This window comes from Halichoerus grypus, chromosome 11 (genome assembly GCF_964656455.1).
Source record: "Halichoerus grypus chromosome 11, mHalGry1.hap1.1, whole genome shotgun sequence".
Taxonomy (NCBI): domain Eukaryota; kingdom Metazoa; phylum Chordata; class Mammalia; order Carnivora; family Phocidae; genus Halichoerus; species Halichoerus grypus.
Genome location: NC_135722.1, coordinates 6,351,129 through 6,374,372, shown reverse-complemented (window position 1 = coordinate 6,374,372; position 23,244 = coordinate 6,351,129). Strand labels below are relative to the sequence as shown.

Here is a 23,244-nt window from a genome sequence, read left to right as displayed (position 1 = left end):
AATTATCTCTTCCTTGAACATTTGATAGAATTTGCCTCTAAAAATCATCCAGACCTGGTATTTTCTTTCATAGAAGAGTTAAAAATTACTGTTCAGTGTCTTCAGTGGTTATAGGACCATTCAGGTGTTGTCCAGCTTCCCTAGTCATGTATGTTATGTTGTGTTTTTTTTAGGAATCTGCCTTTTTCATCTAAGTTTCCAACTTTATTTGCATAAGTGGTTTGTGGAATGCTCTTGTGACTCTCTGCTTTATCTAGAGTATGTCCTTTTAAAAACAATTCCAGGTTTCTAAATTTTATTACTAAGACATATATATTTTATTTTCTATTTTATAAAATGTGTTTTATCCTTACCATTTTCTTTTAGGTGTTTGGGTTTTTTTTCTTAAGATTTTATTTATTTATTTTAGAGAGAGAGCACAAGCAGGGGGAGGAGAGAGAGAGAGAGAATCTCAAGCAGACTCCCCATAGAGCAAAGAGCCCCACACAGGGCTTGACATGAGGCTCGATCTCACAGCCCTGAGATCATGACCTGAGCCGAAATCAAGAGTCCAACACTCAACCAACTAAGCCACCCAGGTGCCCCCAGATGTTTGGGTTTATTTAACTGTTCTTTTTCTTTAAATGTCCTAATGGCTGCTTAGTTCATTAATTTCAGCATTTCTTCTTACCTAATATAACCATGTAAGACTATTATTTCCTCCAAAAAATAATAATAAAATAAAATTTCCTCTAAGAACCTCTTTAGTTTGGATATATAATGTTTCATTAATGTTGGGTTCTGAGTATTTTCTCATTTCTTCTTTTTCCTGTGTTTCTGGGTTATTTTTAACCCTTTTTCTTTGTTTCCTTTTGAATTGATGGAGGGTTTTTCTCACATTCCATTTAAACTACAAGTTTGAAAGATAGGTATTCAGTTTTTACTTTCTTGGTGATTACTCTCAAACTTTGAGTGTGAAAACTTAAGAGTTTAATGTTAGGGGATGCCTGGGTGGCTCAGTGGGTTAAGCACCTGCCTTCCGCTCAGGTCATGATCCCAGGGTCCTGGGATCGAGTCCCACATCAGGCTCCTTGCTCAGCGGGGGGTCTGCTTCTCCCTCTGCCTGCCACTCCCCCTGCTTGTGCTCACTCTCTGACAAATAAACAAAATCTTTTAAAAAAAAAGAGTTTGTTAGTTTTCCATTTTTTCCCTCTGAAACAATTCAGGAACCTTTAAAAAATTCTGACTTGAGTCAGTTCCTGTCACGTGCATGCTGTAATATTTACAATGTATAAATCAAACATAGGCATTCTTGTTTCATATTAGCCATGTTTGTTTAAATTTACCTAAATTTTATAATTTTGTCTACCATTTCTTTTCCTATCCTTTATCTTTTAGGACCATTTTCTTGTTTTTACAGTTATCCTTAAGAAGTAGCATTAATGTTCAAGCCACCTTCCAAGGCACCCACAGTGACTCCCCCTCCTGGGATTCACACTCTTAAGTGGTTCCCTCCTACACTGAATAGGGCTGACCTGTGTAACCAGGAGGACATTCAGGAAACGATGGAGTGTGACTTCTGAGGCTGGGTCATAAAATGCATTGCTCCTTTTGCCTTGCTCTGTCTTGAAACATTCCCTCTGTGGGGAAGCCAGCTGCCATGTCATGAGATTGTGAATCAGCCCTGGGAGAGGAACCGTGGCCACCTGTCAACTGCTAGTACTTGTAAGTGAGCCACCTGGGAAGAGGATGCCACAGCTATGGGCAAGATGATTGCCACCCTGGCCAACATCTTGCCTGCAACCTCACGAGAAACCCTGAGCCAGGACCATCCAGCTCAGATGCTTCTGAATTTCTGACACACAGAGTCTGTGAGATAATAAATGAATACTATTTTAAGCCATTTGTTTTGTTACATAGCAGTAGATAAATAATACACATTAATGAGAGTCTTTTGGTAGTAAACTGTCAGTTTTTGTTTTCCTGAAAATGTTTTAATTAACCCTCATTTCTAAAATATATTTTATCTGTGCATACAATTCTGTAAGGGATGAGATAGAGAGCCATCGTTGTTTTTATTCAAATAGCCAGTTTTCCAGTACTATTTATTAATTGAGTAACTCATCTACTTCTTGCATACAGTAAATTTTTGTTTATACTTGGGTCTAATTTTGGACTCTGTTCCTTCTATTGATCTCTTTGTTTATTCTTTTCCCAATACCACGATGTTTTCATTACTTGGGCTTTAGAATACATGTTAATATCCTACTGGATAAAGCCCTCTTCCTTTACTTTTTTTTGCCCCAGAAGTTTCTTGGCATCTGTCTGCCCTTTCTTCCCCCTTCCTTCCTCCTTCCCTTCCATCTATCCTCCCTCCCTTCCTCTCTCTTTTTCTTTCTTTCTTCCTCTCTTTCTTTCTTCCTTCCTTTCTTCTTTCCTTCCTTCCTTCCTTCCTTCCTTTCTTTTTCCTATGAAATTTTTTAAACCTACAGAAAAGTAGAGAGAAGGGTTTAATGAACCCCCATGTATATTCATCTCCTAGATTGAACAATCATTAAAATTCTTTCTGAAGGGGCGCCTGGGTGGCTCAGTTGGTTAAGCGACTGCCTTCGGCTCAGGTCATGATCCTCGAGTCCCTGGATCGAGTCCCGCATCGGGCTCCCTGCTCGGCGGGGAGTCTGCTTCTCCCTCTGACCCTCCCCCCTCTCATGTGCTTGCTCTCTCTCATTCTCTCTCTCTCAAATAAATAAATAAAAAATCTTTAAAAAAAAAAAAAAATTCTTTCTGAAGTATTTTGAAGTTAATTACAAAATCATTTCCCCCTTGAATACTGCAGTGTGCATCTCTACTTACTTTCTAATTATATTTAATTATTATTATTATTTTTAAAAGATTTTATTTATTTGACAGAGAGAGAGACAGCGAGAGAGGGAACACAAGTAGGGGGAGTGGGAGAGGGAGAAGCAGGCTCCCCGCTGAGCAGAGAGCCCGATGCGGGGCTCGATCCCAGGACCCTGGGATCATGACCTGAGCCGAAGGCAGCCACTTAACCGACTGAGCCACCCAGGCGCCCCTAATTATATTTAATTATTATTATCTGCATTAAGGACACTTTTTATTTTTATATATTTATTTTGATATTTTCATAAGGTTTCTACCAGTTTTTTGGTTGATTCTCTTGAGTTCCAGTACACAGGCATATATCTGCAAATGGGGATTGTTTTTTGTCCTCCTTTCAGCATTGATATAATTTCTTTCTTTTTTTAAAAAAAGATTTTATTTTATTTATTTATTTTAGATACAGAGCGAGCACGGGGGGAAGGGCAGAGGGAGAGGATCTCAAGCACACTTTGCGTGGAACTCAGAGCCCAATGTGGGGCTCAGTCTCACGACCCGAGATCATGAACTGAGTTGAAACCAAGAGTCGGATGCTTAACTGACTAAGCCACCCAGGCGCCCCAATATCATTTATTTCTATTTACTTCAGCCAGCTTTTAAGAATAGCACAGATAGGCCCTTATATTGCTCCTGTCTTCAGAAGTAATGCTGTGGTCTCTCATCTTTAATCCTGATGCTGACTATTTATGGAAAGTATATGTTTTTTAAGTTTATGTTAAGGAAGTATTTTTCTTTTGATGTCTAAAATTAATTTTAAATTGATGTTAAAAACTAACAACAAAATAAAATTTAAAAAAATAATTTTTAAATTAAAAAAAATTTTTACATAATCTCTACACCCAACATGGGGCTCGAACTCACAACCCTGAGATCAAGAGTCCCATGCTCTAAAGACTGAGTCAGCCAGGCCATCCCTAAGGGTCTTTTTTAAAATTAGGAATGTAGGGGCGCCTGGGTGGCTCAGTTGGTTAAAAGGACGACTCTTGGTTTCAGCTCAGGTCATGATCCCATGGGTTGGAAATCAAGCCCTGCATCAGCTCCATGCTCAGTGGGGAATCTGCTTGAAGATTCTCTCCCTCTATCCCTCCCCCCTGACACACGCTCTCTCACTCACACTTTCTCTAAAATAAATAAATCTTTAAAAAAACAAATAAAATTAAGAATGTATGTTGAATTCATCAAATGCCTTTTTAGCATCTAATAAGGTAATTGCATTTTTTCTTTCAAACTTATTAATGTGGTAAGATGTATTAATAATTCCCTATTATTCAACCATGCTTGCCTTGGGAGTCTCCCTCAGATATACTTTTGTTTTAATGTACTTTATTGGTTCTTGCCCCTGATTCAGATCACTTATTTTTGGCTGGACCAAAATTTGGAGGGTTTTTGTTTTGTTCTTCCCACACACCTCTTCTGCCTCTATCACTGAAACACGTGGATTAAGGGGCTGTCATATTGAAGGACTATAATTTACGTGGCTAGTACATGTCAGATGCTGATGGTATGTATGGTTCCTTTGAGCAAAGTTTAAGGAAGGCACTTAACCTTTTTCAACACTTCTGATATGCCAGGCTTTATGCTTAGGTATTTTTCACACTTGCTAGTTCACATAGCAATTGTTTTACAGATGATAAACTTACATTTAAGTCTGTTCTAAATTACTGAAGGAGCTGCAGACATTAGAATTTTTATGTGTAGTTTTAATAGCAAGACCCCTTCCCACCTCCCCTGATGTTTAAGGTCCTTTCCCCTCCAGAAGATTATCATCAAGGAGATTGTAGAAAGGGAGGAAAATGTTATAATCTCGTTGATATGTGCAAGTAATTGGCATTTTTATCCCCCAAATAAACATATGCTAAGTAACTGAAAGGGGTTTACTTATAAACTTATGTACCTCTGCTTCACAGAAAGTCACATCCTATGGTTAGGGAATAAAACATGCCAAAGCCTATTCCTGGGTTATGTTTTTTGTTTGGGTCTGAATTTTTTCTCATTCTCTGGTGTTTCCCCATCTGAACAATGCCTAGTTCCATCTGATTTTTTTGTGAGACAGAGACAGGAAGTCTTTTTTCCTTTTACCCAATCATTGTAAAATCCATTCCTCTCTGCATCTCATTCAAGCCATCTCTCCCAAGTTGTGCCTTTCGAGATGATAATTGAGTTACTTTGCTTTTTAAAAATCTGCTTTAAAATTGCTAATTTTGTTTGTTTATTTGTTGTGAGAAAGGGATTTCATGCCCATGAGCAGGGGAAGGGGCAGAGGGAAAGGGAGAGAGAGAATCCCAAGCAGGCTCCACAGAGACCCACCCAGGGCTCGATCTTACAACCCTGAGATCATGACCTAAGCCAAAATCAAGAGTCCGACAGTCAACTGCTGAGCCACCCTGATGCCCTGAATTACTAATTTTAAAATAATATTGCCTTAATTCACTGTTTCACAGTCTATGCTATTTTATGTAAAACCATAACTTCAATGTCTACATATTCAGGTAACTTCTTAAGCAGTAAAATAACACTGCTCAGAAATTTACCTTTTGTGTTACTATTATTGAAGTTCATCCAGGTATCTACAAGTACCCTGTTAAAATTGAAGCAATTGTAAAAATGAAGATCACCCTCACAAAGGAAAAACTTTTCCATAATTTTTTTCTGTTGATTTGCTCTTTGTCCTGATAAATGCTGTTGCAGAGGGAAGGTAGAGCTTCTTCCTATTTTGTGATTAAAGAAATAAAAGGGAGAAAAAATTGATTTGCTCATATAACATAGTCATTTCTTGGTAGGAGCAAAAAAACATCCAGGTCACTTGTCTTCTGGTCCCAAAAGGACCATCAGTGTGATTCAGAGACTGACTATGCGGTGTTTTATTCCATCCAGATCTTTGTTTCCCCATTCTTCCATCTTTCCTATCCAAAATATGGCCACTTCACTCTTCATTGATACCCTAGTAGAAAGGAGATTTGGGGAGTTGGGGTGGAATATGACTATTTCTCTTTTGGTGAGTCTCTCTAGTTCTGATTTGCATGGAGTAAGTTTGAAGCAGCTGTGAAATACAGGTGGGGACCGTTTGTAGATGACATTTAAGGCTGTTTCTCCTTCATCTTATGGTGAAGCACAAAATAGAATAATTTAGAAGGCTTCAAAAGATTCTTGTTATTATATTTTTATATCATTCTCTATCGACTTATCAAGTAGACAGCCTTATTCTTTCAGATTCAGTCAACTGGGATCTAAAGAAAACTTCTTGAGAGAATTTACTTGGGCTCAAATAATATGTCCTCACTGAAGCTGTGAGCTAAAGAAGAAACTCTCTTCTTTTATGTAATTTAGTATTTAATTTTGTATGCACCATTACACTTGTTAGATAATTGTTTGATACACTTAAATCCTGTCCTCTCAACTAGATTATAAACTGCTCAAAAGCAGAGATTATGCCTCATTTTTCTATGTACCTTATAGCTTCTGGCATAAAGCTAAGTACAGTGAAGATAAATACAGTAAAAGGTTGATGAAAATCTTGCTGTGCAAAAAGAAAGTCTTTAATAGACTCCATCAGTGTTACTCTGATTGTCCTTCCTGTTGATGACGGCAGTGAGGGTGTTCTCCTCGAGGGCTCAAGGGCCTGCCAAGTGGAAAGGAAATGACTGAGATGCAGGGAGTGAGAGTAGAGGCCAGGAGGAGCTCCCTCCCTGTTTAGAATGGCAGTTGCATCACTACCCTATTGGAAGGAAGTTGGTCCCCCAAAAAAGCAGGCTTAAACAGTGAACAAATAAGAATGATCACGATGGCCGTGACAGTTCCAAGTGTAGCAGTTACAGCATCTTACCATATGCCAGGCCCTGTTTTGCCTTCCATTCTCTCAGTTAAACCATATCACAGTGTTACTAAGTAGGCACTATTGTTATCTTCATTTTATATGAGAAAATCAAGACACAGTCACCAAAGGTTACCCAACAAGGAAAGAAAGGGGTGGGATCAGGAAAAGACCAAGATGCAGAAGGAAGAAGCACTTTGAGTAATCAGGGGACCTTGATTTGATGTTTCGTTGTTTTATTAATGCTGGACTTCACTAGCATTTCCACATGGAGTCTTTTTTTTTTTAATTAATTAATTAATTTATTTGACAGAGACAGTGAGAGAGGGAACACAAGCAGAGGGAGTGGTAGAGGGAGAAGCAGGCTTCCCACCGAGCGGAGAGCTGGATGTGCGGCTCCATCCCAGGATCCTGGTATCATGACCTCAGCTGAAGGCAGACGCTTAACGACTGAGCCACCAGGCGTCCCTCCAAATGGAGTCTTAAAAAATGACAATAATGAGTCCTATTATCAGTATATTTTCAAAATGCCTTTGCAGAAGGGAAGATTATTTTTGGGCTGAATAACCTGGGATCGTCCTTTATAAGTCCTTTGGATTCCAGCCATCGTTGTGATACTCTGTTTTACTTGAAAGGCAGATCGTTGACTTCTTTGAGTTCTAGCACATAGAGGTGCACCTTTTCTGTCTGGCCTTTCACTGACATACCAGAGGTGGATTAGCTGGGGGAACCCCAGCCATACGTTCCATTTGAAACCTCCTTTGGTTAAAGACTTTTACCTAGAACCGCCCTGTTGTCTCATCCCTAGATGAGGAGACAAGTAGGAAGGGAGGTACAGAGGAGTCTTCAGCCAGCTCCCATGTTCCCAAGGTGTACCATGAAACTGGCTTCCAACCCAGTGTACCACAGAGATTCCTAGTGAGCTCTCTGAAATGCAGAAGTCTAGGAATTTGGTTCTTCTAAGGATCGTGAAAAGAACCTTTTTTTCTTTCAACTTTTGAGGTATCTTCCCTTCCTTCTATAAGGATAAAAGCCAGGATTTCTTTTTTTATTATTATTATTATGTTATGTTAATCACCATACATTGCATCATTAGTTTTTGATGTAGTGTTCCATGATTCATTGTTTGCGTATAACACCCAGTGCTCCATGCAGAACGTGCCCTCTTTAATATCCATCAGGCTAACCCATCCTCCCACCCCCCTCCCCTCTAGAACCCTCAGTTTGTTTTTCAGAGTCCATAGTCTTTCATGGTTTGTCTCCCCCTCCGATTTCCCCCTTCATTCTTCACCTCCTGCTATCTTCTTCTTTTTTTTTTTTTCTTAACATATAATGTACTATTTGTTTCAGAGGTACAGATCTGTGATTCATCAGTCTTACACAATTCACAGCGCTCACCATAGCACATACCCTCCCCAATGTCTGTCTGGAAAGAGCCAAGATGTCTATCGACAGATGAATGGATAAAGAAGATGTGATATATATATATATATATATATATATATATATATATATATACATACACAATGGAATATTATGCAGCCATCAAAAAGAATGAAATCTTGCCATTTGCAGTGACGTGGATGGAACTGGAGGGTATTATGATGAGCGAAATAAGTCAATCAGAGAAAGACATGTATCATATGACCTCACTGATATGAGGAATTCTTAATCTCAGGAAACAAACTGAGGGTTGCTAAAGCCAGGATTTCTTGAAAGGGCGTCACCCTTTAAAACGGACTTTGAGGGGGGGCACCTGGCTGACTCAGTCTGAAGAGCATACGACTCTTTTTTTTTTTTTTTTAAGATTTTCTTTGTTTGTCAGAGAGAGAGGGAGAGAGGGAGAGCACAAGCAGGGAGAGCGGCAGGCAGAGGGAGAAGCAGGCTCCCCACTGAGCAAGGAGACCAATGCAGGACTCTGTCCTAGGACCCTGGGATCAGGACCTGAGCTGAAGGCAACGCTTAATGACTGAGCCACCCAGGTGTCCTGAGCATGCGACTCTTGATCTCAGGGTCATGAGTTCTGGCCCCACGTTGGATGTAAAGATAGCTAAAAAATAAATAAATAAACCTAAATAAATAAAATGACTTTGGGAATAATTCAGCTGATTCTCTCAAAAGTATTTGAGAGCTGGTGACTGAACCCTACCTACACCTTGGGAATCTGTTCCTGGTGTATCACTTAAAAATAAGTTTACCTGCATATAACAACAACAACAACAGATTCAAAATAAGATATTTATGTAAGATAGCAGTTTATTTCTTTCTCACTTAAAAAAATAAAAAATCCAGAGCTAAACAGTCCACGGTTGATATAGTAGCTCCTACAGTGTCATCAAGGATCCTGACTCCTCTCTTTCTAATTGACATTCCTGACACATGGCTTGAATTATCAAGGTTTCCTCATGGTCCAAGTTAGTTGTAGGAGCTAAAGCCATCAGCCTGCATTGCAGACCAGGAGAAGGTAAAAGGATCTGTCAGGTGAGTGGACTCCCTTTAAAAAATCTTCCCACAAGTGGTACCTAATATGTCCACTTACACATTGGCCAAATTTTAGCCATGTGTTCTCACCTAGCTGCAAAAGAAGCTGGAAAGCATGGTCTTTTATTTTAAGAAGCAACATGCTCAGCTAAAAATTGGTGCTCTGTTACTAAGTAGGAAGGGGAAAATAGATGTTGCATAGGCAATTAGCAGACTCTAGGACACTGGGTAGAACCTTCCTTTAGAAAGAAGAAACAGTTTAGGGGCATCTGGGTGGCTCAGTTGGTTAAGTGTCTGCCTTCAGGTCAGGTCATGATCCCAAGGTCCTGGGATCAAGCCCTGTGTTAGGCTTCCTGCTCAGCAGGGAGTTTGCTTCTCCCTCTCTCTCTGCCCCTCTCCCCTGCCCGTAGTGTCTCGTGCCTGTGTGCGTTCTCTCTCTCTCTCAAATAAATAAAATATTTTTAAAAACAGTTTTATTGAAGTATTGACATACAATAAGCTGCACATATTTAAAGTGTACAATTTGACAAGTTTTGACATAAATACATACTTGTGAAACCATCACCACAATTAAGATAATGAACATATCCATCACCCCAATAGTACCCTTTTGTAATTATCCCTTTCCGCCCACTCTGTGTTGGGGTTCTACAAGACCACCACTGGGTTTGATGATTCCTAAGAGGACTCACGGGACTCAGAATACACAGTCATAGTCACAGCTATGATTTATTTCAGCAAAAGGGTACAAAAGCGAAGTCAGTGAAGAGAAAAGGTACATGGGCAAAACCTGGAGGAAACCAGGTACAAGCTTTCAAGAGTCTTCTCCCAGTGGAGTCACACAATATACACTGAATTGTGACAACTAGGAAGTGTTGTTACCAAGGAAGCTCATTAGAGACCTAGTGCCTAGGTTTTTACTGGGGGCTGGTCATTTGGGTACCCTCTTCCTAGCACATAGCGAAATTACAGACTAACAGATAGGAAAGTTACACCTGTGGCTTGCACTATATTTTCTGTTGGACAAGAATTTTACTACTCAGGATATTGGGGTGGAGCTAGGACTGAAACAGATTTGTGTCTTTATATTTGCTATCTCCAGTGCCTTTCCTCCCATCCTCTCTCAAATTCGTTCCAGTTAGGCCTTCATTTTCACTATTCTGTGAAACTGCTCTTGTTAAGGTCCATGTGACTAAATTCAGTCATCTCTTCTCAGTCTTTGTCTTGACCCATCAGCAGCATTTGATGCAGCCAGCCATTCTGTCTTGGCTTTAGAATATCACATTTATTTGGTATTCCCCCTGCCTCCCTGGTTGATCCTTTTTGATCACCTTTGCTAGTTCATCGTCTTCACCTCTCTCTGTCTTTAATGGTGAAGTGTTCTTGGGCTTAACCCTGGTGCTCTTCTCTTTGTATGTGCCCTCATTCTATGGATCATCTCATCCAGCCTTGTGACTTTAAATTCCATTTGTATGCCACACTTGCATATTGATGTTTCCAGTCTGGAGACAAACTTATATATCTAACTCTCTACTCAACATGTCTACTTTGAAGTCATAGACATCTCAAACTTAAAGTGTCCAAAATTGAAGTCTTGACCTTAAACTCCTCAAACCTGCTTTACCCAGAGTTTTCCCCATCTCAGTTAATGACAACCCCACCTTTCCAGATGTTCAGGCCAAAAACCCAGGAGCTGACCTACATCTTCAATAGTATATCCAGAAGTCAAACCATTTTTTACCACCTCCACTGCTGCCATGCTGCTGCCACCCTCTAAGCCATTAGTCATCTATTGCTTGCACTATGACAGTTGCCTTCTAACTCAACTTTTCCCTTCTCCCCTTTGCTTTCCTTCATTCTATCCTAATAGAACAGCTAGAAGAATCTTATTAAAATGTAAAACATGCCTGGGGCGGCTGGGTGGCTGAGTCGGTTAGGCAGCTACCTTCAGCTCAGGTCACGATCTCAGACTCATTGTTCTTGGGTTCTCTTGAGAGCTAGGCATAGGAATAGGAATATAATTAATGTGTACTAATAAACTACCAAACGGTTTTCTCAAATGATTGTATGACTTTGCACTCTTACCAGCTACACGGGGGACTTCTGGTTATGCCACATCTTCACCAGCACTTGGAATTATTTGAAACAGGAGTGTGATCAGGGAAGGACCCTTCTGTTTAGGCCTTGGATTCTGTATTTTAGCTGCATAAGAAGTACCCAACCAATAAAACATAGGGTAACAAGAAAACCTAAGATCACAATCTACCTCAGCCTCTTATGCATTGCAACACCTCCAGTCAGAACATTTGCCAGTCTCAGTCAGGCTTAGTCATCCTTGGAACTGTCTGGGACTGTCAACTGTGTGTGAGTGTGGGTTTAAGGAGAAATGTATCTTATTTCCTTGGAGTTTTTCTGTTATTAAAATATATGTTGAAAATATTTACTTGTAATTAAAATAATTTCTTCTAACTTTCTAATAAAGTGCCTTGTAGTAACTTAAATCGGGTTCTGGGCTAAGATAGGCCTAAATTTGTATCTTGGCTCAACCACTTTTTGTGTGATCTTGGTCAAATCTCTCAATCATTCTGGCATCCTCATCTGTAAAATGGACATATTACTCACCTCTTAGAATTATTGTGAGACTTACGTGAAATAATGCAATATATATCAAGTAACTGGTACATGGTAGATGCTTAATGAGTCATAGGCATTTTTCTTATACTTTGAAGAACTAGACTGCATTTAAGTCCCCACATCCTTTGAGTCATACCATTAAAAACAAACAAATAAAAAGATCTATTGAACTGATTGCCAATAGAATGGAAATCAGTGTGGTGTGTCTAGTTTCTAAGCAAACACTAAGCATATCCAGTCTTGCTGTTGCTTTGTTACCTAAGGTATTAAATCATTCTTGGCTTTCTTGTTTATATAAGGTGCTGTGGCATAAAGGTTTATTTATTTGTTCAATAAACATTTATTGGTCTATGATGTGTTATTCCTTCCTGACAAAATTCTGCCATATCATCCTACAGTTTTTACATGTTCTATAAGAGGAAAGATGGTCCAGAGCCTTATGGGACATAAAAGAGCTGAGGACAAGGAGTTTACATAATAGAAGTCATTACTTTTCTTCCCCTCTGGATTGTGTCATCTCCATGAGGCTAAGGACCACATCCTCTATGATTCTAATAACTAATCCAGTGCCCAGCACACAGGAGATGCTCACTAAATGTGTGGAATGTATAAAAGAGTGAAGAAGGATCACAAGCAAAGGGGAAGAAACACATGTCCCAGATTTATTCCTGCGACTCTTTATATCTTGCAGTGAGTTTATTCAGCACCAGCAGATCAGTCTGAAGGTAGAAAATGTTTGCTTTGGAAAGAAACAAAAACCTGACCCATCAAAAGCATCCATAATTAGCTGCCTTTAGTGAGGAACAAAATGTGGCACATCCAGTCTCTTCCATTTGTCTATCCAGTCATGTTCCCTTTCCTTTCCGACAAGGCTTGAAAGTCAGTTGAACAATGTAGTTACATTTCTTAATAGCCAACTATGTGGAATATAATAATCCCTTTGGTGTTGGCAGAACCAGAGTTCCTTTTGGGTCAGCACACCTCTACCCTGAAGGGAAAAGAGAAACATAATGCTGAGGGTAGGCATTGAGGGGGAGATTTTGGAAGAGTGAGCATGAACCCAGGTGATTCCAGTTTAACAAATCTGAGTGTGTTTTAGGAGCACAGATGAGGGAGTCAATGGCTGAAGAGGCATTAGGGAATTATAAAATTTTATTTAACAGATATTTGCTGAGCAAATATCTGCTCAGCCCTTTGGTAGAAGGCCCAGAGGGGTGGCACCCAAGGACCTAAAAGAAATTCAATATGACTGGAGCTTAGAGCATGAGGAAGGAGTGGAGAGAAGCAAGACAGGCAGAAAGCAGGGGCAAGAGAGCTACAGCACTGGAGAGAGGGGACGCATAAAATGGAGTGTAATTCTGAGGACTTGTTATGACTCTGGTAAGCGGCATCCTTTGTGTGACTCCCATTCACCAGAGCCTCTCCAAGGCAGAGAATGTTCTGGACTTGAACCACTCAAACCAGAAGCAGAAATGCAGTATCCAAAGTTTCCCTCCCAACTCCTACTAGAAGACCAGAGTAGCCCTGTCGTGGTACGGCAAGATCAGATTACAGTTGCTGACTCCAGAGCAAGGGACAGTCCTACCTCTTTCAGGTAAGGGAACTTCCTCATTGTGGCACCGAAGATTTTCTGCATACCTGAAGCACAATTCAGCTGAAATCCAAATTGTGACCATTTCAGTCATTTTCTGCAAATGGTATCTATTTTGTTTGTGTGGATTATCTCCTGGTTGCTACAGATTTACATCTATAAATGTTTCAGGTATGATTAGATGTAAAGTGGAAGAGGGACTGGAGAAGCAAAATAAACATCTGTACCTGCCCTTGGTATACTTACCCCTCTCCCTCAGAAATTGCTCCCATGTACTGGAAGTAGAAAAGTGTGTCAGTTTTAGCTTGAGATCATTGGATCCACAGAGGTTCGTGGAATAATGTACCTTTTGACAATTCTCAAGTATCAGAATTAAACAGGAGGGTGCTCTTTTACTAAAGGGGGACACATTTTGGCATTCTAACGTTCTTTCTTTAGGTAAAGCAGTGTTTCCCCAACATCATCTATCACTTTTCTCATAAGTTCCTTATGTTTGACTGGATTGTCTTTCTCAAAATTTTTCTAGGCTGTTCAGCTTGACCCTGAAGAAACTCGTCATGCTAAAAGAAATGGACAAAGATCTTAACTCAGTGGTCATTGCTGTGAAGCTACAGGTGAGTTGAGCAGGATTGTTTGTTCAGGGTCCAAGGAAGCTGGATAACTTTTTGCCTGTGGTTGGGGCTCCAGAAATACTGATGGGGGCCTAACTCTTCCCTCCTTCCCTTCCTCCTCAGGCAAGCAAGAAACAATAGTGTAAGATGACTGAGTTCATGAGAACTAATGAGTCCCAGTTCTGTCTCTTAGTTAAACCACTCAGTTTCTTTAAACCTTAGTTTCTTTGAACATTTAAAACTTGGTCCTTCCTGCCCTGCATATCTAATAGGATTAGTCTGAAGATCTGGTGATACAGATGATGCTAAAATGTTTGATAAATGATTCAGAAATTGCTGTGGTGGCCAGTGCCTGTTTCAGTCTTATTCCCAGGGTTTCTGGGTCCAAGCTCCAATGGGTTGGAGAAGCACTTTGGAGGTTTTCTATAAGATAGAAGAAATTTATAGATTATTGTTTCAGACTTGACAATTAAAAATTTACTGGAATATTTTAACTTCTGGGTAATCCACCCATTAAACTCCTTAAACTTACTCAGTATCTTCACGGGACCCAAAATACTTCACAAACATTCATACTGTAAGCATTCTCAAAGTTCAGGAAAGAAGGGAGAACTGAACTACAGGAAGGTTAAGTAATTTACCTGTTGCCAGCTAATTACCAGGTGGCAGAAGTGGTACTGGAAACTAAAGAGCAGGTAATTTATATATAGTCATTAAACTCCACTACTAGGCCTTCCTTAACTGTTAAGTCCTTTCTAATGATGACTCTCTAGAGCTTACTGAGATTCTGGAGTCATTAAATAATGATTGGATTCTTCAGCTTAAGAATGGTGTATTTAGTTAATTCTTACTCATTGAAAAGTAGTGAACTATATGGTAACTCCCTACTAACCAGCATATTTTATTAGCTAGATCAGCTATGATGCAGCAGGTTATTGTTCTGGTATTGGCTTCATTAAGATCCATGTGTGTAGGGGCGCCTGGGTGGCTCAGTCGGTGAAGTGTCTGCCTTCGGCTCAGGTCATGATCCCAGGATCCTGGGATAGAGTCCCGCATCAGGCTCCCTGCTCAGCAGGGAGTCTGCTTGTCCCTCTCTCTCTCTGCCCCTTCCCACCTGCTTGTGCGCTCTTTCCCTCTCAAATAAATAAATAAAAATAAAATAAAATCCCTGTCTGTAGCTCTCACAGTACGTGTACCATACACTGAGGTCCTCAGCTTTCTCTCTGAGATAAATACATTATCTTAATTTAAACCTCAAAACTTATAAAGCATTTTGATTACTCCTTATGAATTCCTACATGTCCCACTTTATATTGTGATTCCCTGTTCATCTTTGTACATAATTCCTCCCAGTTCTGTGAAACATTCCCAGGCACCCTGAGTTGAAAAAGCAAGTATGGGGCAACGATGTGCAAGTGGAGACTTTCAGTGTCTTTGCTTCCTGTCCTGATTTTGCACCCATTTCTAGGTCATGGGCAGGGTTCCGGTTTTCAGGAATTGTTGCCTTTGCTAAAAGCTGTTGCTTTCCAGGCAAACACTGTTGGTACGGTTTCAAAAGTTCCCCACTGCTTTTGCCATCCCTGCAGTCAAATGCCTTTGCCAAAAGAAATAATTTCCTTTATTTCCTGATTAAATATTTAACATTCTATAAAATTTAAAATTATATCAAAAAACTTATAAATATCCTGAATTTTTTATTGCTTTACTTCTAACCAGCTGGAAGTAATTACAGATGTTATCACATTCTTTTATCCATTGACTTGTCTATTCATTTATTCATTCATTTAATAAATTTTTATTGAGCATCTATTATATGCAAAGCATTGCTCTAGGCACAGGGGATACAGCAGTGAGCAGATAAAACAGAAATGGGAGGGCGCCTGGGTGGCTCAGTTGGTTAAGCGACTGCCTTCGGCTCAGGTCATGATCCTGGAGTCCCTGGATCGAGTCCCGCATCAGGCTCCCTGCTTGGCAGGGAGTCTGCTTCTCCCTCTGACCCTCCCCCCTCTCATGTGCTTGCTCTCTCTCATTCTCTCTCTCTCAAATAAATAAATTAAAAAAAAAAAAAAATCTTTAAAAAAAAAAAAAAGCAGAAATGGGAAACATGCATAAAGCACTTTTTTTAAGATTGATTTATTTGAGAGAGTTTGTGGGGCCAAGGTTGGGGGGGCAGAGGGAGAGGGAGAGAGGGAATCTCAAGCAGACTCCCCACTGAGTGTGGAGCCTGACGCAGGGCTCGATCTCATCACCCTGAGATCATGACCCAAGCTGAAATCAAGAGTTGGACACTTAACCAACTGAGCCTCCCAGGTGTCCCAAACATGCTTAAAGCACTTCTGCTTCATAGTGAAGTATGGCTATTGTCTTGAACAAATACTTGTGCAATTCAGTTGTGAATTAAAATAGCTGCTTTTGGGGGCACCTGGGTGGCTCAGTCATTTAATTGTCTGGCTCTTGATTTCGGCTCAGGTCATGATCTTGGGTCGTGAGATGGAGCCCCACGCCAAGGTTCTGCACTGGACATGGAGCCAGCTTAAGAGTCTCTCTCTCCCTCTCCCTCTGCCCCTCCCCCTGCTCATGTTCACATGCTCTTTCTCTCAAATAAATAAATAAATAAATAAATAAATAAATAAATAATAACTGCTTTTGTTATGGAACACCATTTTTATGTGAAAGAAGGCCTTATAGACAAACTGGTTATTCAGACTCAGCTACTTGGAAGATAATTTTCTTGAAAATGAGCAAAGTGAACCTATCACTTCTAGGGAAACAACTGAGAATATTTTTGGCCAATGATAAATAAAATTTGATCTTTCAAGTGAAAATTAGAATTTTGGAAAATGTATCTGTCACTATAAGCTTCACAGCTTCCCAATTCTTAAGGACTTTTCTGAAAAGATCAGTGGTGATAGTAATGATAATAATTTTTTAAATTGTATAATAAAAAATGTGTCCACCTCACACCAGTCAGAATGGCTAAAATTAACAAGTCAGGAAACGACAGATGTTGGCAAGGATGCAGAAAAAGGGGAACCCTCTTACACTGTTGGTGGGAATGCAAGCTGGTGCAGCCACTCTGGAAAACAGTGTGGAGGTTCCTCAAAAAGTTGAAAATAGAGCTACCCTACGACCCAGCAATTGCACTACTGGGTATTTACCCCAAAGATACAAATATAGTGATCCGAAGGGGCACCTGCACCCCAGTGTTTATAGCAGCAATGTCCACAATCACCAAACTATGGAAAGAGCCTAGATGTCCCTCAACAGATGAATGGATAAAGAAGATGTGGTATATATATATACACAATGGAATATTATGCAGCCATCAAAAAATGAAATCTTGCCATTTGCAACAACGTGGATAGAACTAGAGGGTATTACGCTAAGCGAAATACAAGTAGCATATGATCTCACTGATATGAGGAATTTGAGAAACAAGACAGAGGATCATAGGGGAAGGGAGGGAAAAATGAAACAAGATGAAACCAGAGAGGGAGACAAACCATAAGAGACTCTTAACCTCAGGAAACAAACTGAGGGTTGCTGGAGTGGTGGGGGGTGGGAGGGATGGGGTGGCTGGGTGATGGACATTGGGGAGGGTATGTGCTATGGTGAGCGCTGTGAATTATGTAAGACCATGAGTCACAGACCTGTACCCCTGAAACAAATAATATATGTTAATAAAAAAAGTTTTTTTTAAATGTGTAACATTTGAAAGGTTTGCCTAACTCAGTGAACCAGTGTTTTCCAAATGACCAATGCATGATGTTACAAAATCATGCTGGGTAAAAGATCCGTTCAAAGAACAAAATAGACCAATGGATAAAATTTTTATTTTTAACATCTTATTTTGCAATAATTTTAAATTTGCAGAAGAGATGTAGGGATAGTACATGGAGTTCCTGTATTCCCTTTGCCCAGCTTTTCCCAATGTTAACATCTTTCTTAGCCATGGTACATTTATCAAAACTAAGAAATTATCATTGGTACAAAACTATTAACTAAATTAAAGACTTCATTCAGATTTCCCAATTTTTCCACCGTTGTCCTTTTTCTGTTAATTTTAATATATAACAGTGCTACAAAAACCTCCTCCTTTTTTTTTTTTAACTCTGTATCTTCTTGAGTCTGGATTTTTTATATACTCAATCAAAACAATATTTTGCAACAAATTGAATACAGAAGCAGGTAGAGGAATCCAGTTGTCTTCTATTAGCCAGACAGTAAAGAGATTCGCAGAAATGTAAAAGTATGCCCTCTCCTTCATACTGCTGTTGAGAATGTAAAATGATGCAGCCACCTTGGAAACAGATTGGCAGTTCCTGAAAAGGTGTGACGTAGAGATACCAGATGACCCAGCAGTTCCACTCCTAGATGGTACCCAAGAGAAATGAAAACATCCATATAAAACTTTGCGCATAAATGCTCATTGCAGCATCTATTCATAATACCCCAAAATTGGAAACAAACCAAGTCCATTAACTGAGCAATGGATATGAAAAAGGTGGTATATCAATGCAGTGGGGTATTTTTTGTCAATAAAAAAAAAAAATAAAGTATATCCATGCTACAACATGGATGAACCTTGAAAACATTGTGCTAAATGAAAGACAGGCACAAAAGACCATATATTGTATGATTCCATTTATATGAAATGTCCACAATAGGTAAATTGATAGAGTCAGAAAGTAAATTAGTGGTTGCCTAGGGCTGGGGGGTGGAGGATGAGATGGTTAGTAGGGTGACAGCTAAAGAGTATGGGGTTTCTTTTTGGGATGATGAAAATGCTCTGGAATTGATTGTGGTAATGTTTGCACAACTCTGAATATCCTAAAAGCCATTGAATTGTACACTTTAAATGGGTGAGTTGTACAGTATTTGAATTATATCCCAATAAAATTGTTATTAAAAAAACCATGCCATCTTCTTACTAAATTGTTTTTGTTTTGGAAAAGATATTTTTCATAAAAAATGTTTTTATGTAAACACATGAAAGGTTTATTATTTTTAAGTGAATTAATACATATTTTTAAATATCTCAGTTATAATTCCCAATATGGTAAATATTGATAGATGTACCTACATAAACAAAAGCTATTTGGGTATATAATTTTTGAGTGTAGAAAGATTCTGCGACTGAAAAGTTTAAGAATCATTGTAGTAGAAGGAAGGGGAAAACAATAAGAACATTATCTACAGACTTCCCTTGAAATCTAATCCATTCTGGGAAAAATGTTGGATGGCAGCAGCCTATCTTCCATTATTTAAATGGGAAAAATAACAGTGAATTCTCAGACATCCAAGAAATCTCCACCTATTTCCTCAGATATTACTACAACGCTCTTAAATATCTGTGTGACCATTCACCAATAATCTTAAATTTTAAAAAGAGGCATTTAAAACACTAGGAACCGGAGCGCCTGAGTAGCTCAGTTGGTTAAGCATCTGCCTTCAGTTCAGGTCATGATCCTGGGGCCCTGGGATCCAGCCCTGCATCAGACTCCTCACTCAACAGGGAATCTGCTTCTCCCTCTCCCTCTGCCTCCCCCCTCCTCCCCCAGCTCATGCTGTCTCTCGAGCGGGCGCTTTCTATCTCTCTCTCAAATAAATAAATAAAATCTTTAAATAAATAAATAGAACACCAAGAACCTAATTTTTAAAGCATTAATACTCCTTAATGTGTATTTTTATGTGTTGTACGTAATGATATTGTATCAGATATAAATTATTTTGCTTCTATACTGCAAATAAAGATATACTGTTACATAGCTTAAAGATGATATGTAAAGATACTAAAGATAATTTTGAAGTTGGACCCAAGTTGGTAGTGCCCCAGGCACCTGGAAGAAGCAAGTACTGGGACCCATGAAGAGCAGATCTTTGGAGAAGGGTGGGAAAGATGAGAACAGTAGTGTACCATGCTTTAAAAGTTCCAGTGCTCACTGTGACCCTGTGACTGCCCTCACTGTGTCCTGTTACCTGCACATGCAAATTGGGTGTAACAGGTGTGCAATTCAGATAATGCAGTTGGGATAGAAATTTTTACAAGTATTTACAGCATATATTTGTATATTGAGCGTTCAAATAGTGAGGGCCGCTGCTATTGGAAGGAGATATGTCCTGTGGGGAAATAAATAAAAGAAGATAAAGGGATGGAGTATGCCAGAGGTGAGGAAATTTACAAATTCTATGTGGTGGTCAGGGTAGACCCCATTGAGAAGATGACATTTATGCAAAGAATTTGAAGGAGGTGAGGGAGGGAGCCATGCAATATCTGGAGAAAGAGCAGTCTAGTTAGAGGGGGAAAGGCAAGGCAAGGCCCTAAGGCAGGCATATGTCTGACAGGATCAAGAGGAAGGAGGAGGTGGTCAGTGAGGCTGGAGAGGAATGAGAACAGTAGGAGATGAAGTCAAAGAAGTAGGGGGGACAGGATGTGTGCAGATAATTGCAAGGTGTCTGGTTTTCAATCTGTGTGAATTGGAGGGTTTCGAGCAAAGGACTGATGGTATCACTCTGGCTGTTGTGTGGTGAAGAGACTTATAGGTGGGAAAGAGGAATCAGGAAGACCAGTTAACAGGCCATAGCAGTAATTCAGGCAAGAGATGAGGGTGGCACCAGAGTTTTTTCTTTTCTTTTTAAAGCTTATTTAAGCAATCTCTCTACACCTGACATGGGGCTTGAACTCACAACCCTGAGATCAAGAGGCACATGCTATATCAACCAAGCCAGTGAGGCGCCCCACCAGAGTTTTTTCTTGAGCAGTTGGTGGGTGGAAATGCCATTAAGTGAGATGGAGAAGACTGTGGGTGAAGCAGATTTGGAGGGAAAGATCCAAAACTCAGCTTATCGTATTATGTTTGAGATGCCTATTAAATGTCCAGGAGGAGATGTTGAATAGGCAATTGAATATATAGGTTTAGAGTCCAGGAGGGAGGTCTGGGATAGAGATATAATTTGAAGAGTATATTTAATTAAAACCCTAAGATTGGATGAGAGAATTAGAAGTAGAGTGAATGTAGAGAAGAGAACAGGTCTAAGGATTAAGGCCCCAGGCACTCCAACAATAGGAAGTCAGCAAGGAGAGGAAGGACCTGAAATGGAGACCAAGAAAGAGTAGCCAGAGGATAAAATCCAAGAGTAGAGGTTCTAGAAGCCAGGTGAAGGAAGTGTTGCTGGAAGTCAAGGGCGATGGGCTCTATTAAAAGCTGCAGATAGGGGCGCCTGGGTGGCTCAGTCATTGAGCGTCTGCCTTCAGCTCAGGTCATGATCCCAGGGTCCTGGGATCGAGCCCCGCATCGGGCTCCCTGCTCCGCGGGAAGCCTGCTTTTCTGTCTCCCACTCTCCCTGCTTGTGTTCCCTCTCTGGCTGTGTCTCTCTGTCAAATAAATAAATAAAATCTTAAAAAAAAAAAAAAAAAGCTGCAGATAAGTCAAAGGAGATAAGAACAGATCATCAGATTCTTTAAAGTGAAGATTATTTGAGACCTTGTCAATAGCATTTTTGGTGGACTGGTGGAGATAGGAAGATTGACTGGAATGCATTTAAGAGAAGATGAAAGAAGAGGACTTCAGGAGAGTAAAAATAGACCTCTTGAGGAGTTCACTATAAAGTGAAGGCAAGAGGGGCGCCTGGGTGGCTCAGTTGGTTAAGCGACTGCCTTCGGCTCAGGTCATGATCCTGGAGTCCCAGGATCGAGTCCCACATCGGGCTCCCTGCTCAGCAGGGAGTCTGCTTCTCCCTCTGACCCTCCTCCCTCTCATGCTCTCTGTCTCTCATTCTCTCTCTCTCAAATAAATAAATAAAATCTTAAAAAAAAAAAAAAAAAAAAAGTGAAGGCAAGATACAGGTTGGTAGCCAGCAGGGCACATGGGCATGAGAGAGTTATTTTTTGTTTTGGTTTGGTTTGGTTTTTGGTTTTTTAAGATGAGAGAAATAACAGCGTGTTTGTTAGTGGAAATGATCCAGAAAAAGAGGAAAGTTGATTATGCAGGATAGGAAAGACTGGGTAGAAGAGCGTTTGAGCAGGTGAGAAGGAATGAGCTCTGATGCCCAAGTGGAGCGGTTGACTTCAGATGGGAGAGGAGCCTTCATCTGTGTAACAGGAGGGATGAAGGATACATGAGCACAGATGCGCTAAGTAGGTAGGTGTGCTGGGAATTGTGGGAGCCCTTTTCCCTTTGCTTGCATTTTGTCAGCAGAGTAGGAATCAAGGTTATCAGCTTAGAGTGAGGAGAGGTAAGGGGATGTTAGAAGTTTGAGGAAAAATGAGAAGGAATAAAACCGTCATCAAGTACAGCAGAAAAGTGGAAAGACTTGGGACAATACAGAGCAAATTGCCAGGTTGCCTTGTCGGCTCATTACTGATTTGGGGTCATATATTAAAAGACAGACCAGTTCGCCTGATTATATGATTCTCTCTGGGCATGTTCAGCTGGTGCAGTTGAATTTTTTTTTTTTAAGTGTTCCATGATTCACTGTTTACGTATAACACCCAGTGCTCCATGCAATATGTGCCCTCCTTAATACCCATCACCATGCTCACCCATGCCCCGTCCCCCCAAAACCCTCAGTTTGATTCCTAGAGTCCATAGTTTCTGATGGTTTGTCTCCCCCTTTGATTTCCCCCCCTTAAGATTTTATTTATTTATTTGAGAGAAAGAGAGCAGGAGCCAGGGAAGGGGCAGAGGGAGAGGGAGAAGCAGACTCCCTGCTGAGCAGGGAGCCCTATGTGGGGCTCGATCCCAGGACCCTGGGATCATGACTTGAGCCGAAGGCAGATGCTTAACCAACTGAGCCACCCAGGCACCCTGAAGTTGAATTTAAATAGGGTTGTAATTTTTACCAAATGAGAATAGCAAACTAGCAGCAGAGCACAGGAGTTAAGGGTGTGTGCAAGAACATATTTATAAAGATTGACTGTGGCATTTAAGCTGGGTAAGGAGGAGAGATGGACAACAGGGGCCTGAGGAAAATTGAAACAATGGAAGGATCCTTGGACTGTAGGCCCTGGTGGGTCTGAAGGATTATTGTTGTTGACAAACCAGAGAGAATGAGCTGAAAATATAGGTGGTAATCAGAGTGGGGAGCATGAAACTGAGATAAGGTATTGGTTGTAATTATTGGTAATGATAAGATCCAGAGTATGATCGTTTGGGTGAGTAGCTAAGACAAGTGTGAGGACAAGATCATTGGAAGAGAGGGATTAGGGGATTGAGGCAGCCACGATGTAGGAAAGAGCA

At 40.2% G+C, this 23,244-nt stretch overlaps 1 protein-coding gene across 3 annotated transcripts in view; it reads left to right on the top strand.

Moving 5' to 3' along the window:
• The window catches only part of PACS1 (phosphofurin acidic cluster sorting protein 1), a 140,830-nt gene that overhangs the window by 84,505 nt on the left and 33,081 nt on the right, over nt 1-23,244 (top strand). For 2 of the 3 annotated variants that reach the window (XM_036121537.2, XM_078057765.1), the window contains exon 2: nt 13,921-14,008. In XM_036121537.2, coding sequence (XP_035977430.1) covers nt 13,921-14,008 — 88 coding nt within the window. Of the gene's footprint in view, nt 1-13,260; nt 13,398-13,920; nt 14,009-23,244 lie in introns of those variants that run through there. The other variant, XM_078057764.1, reaches the window with a different exon arrangement.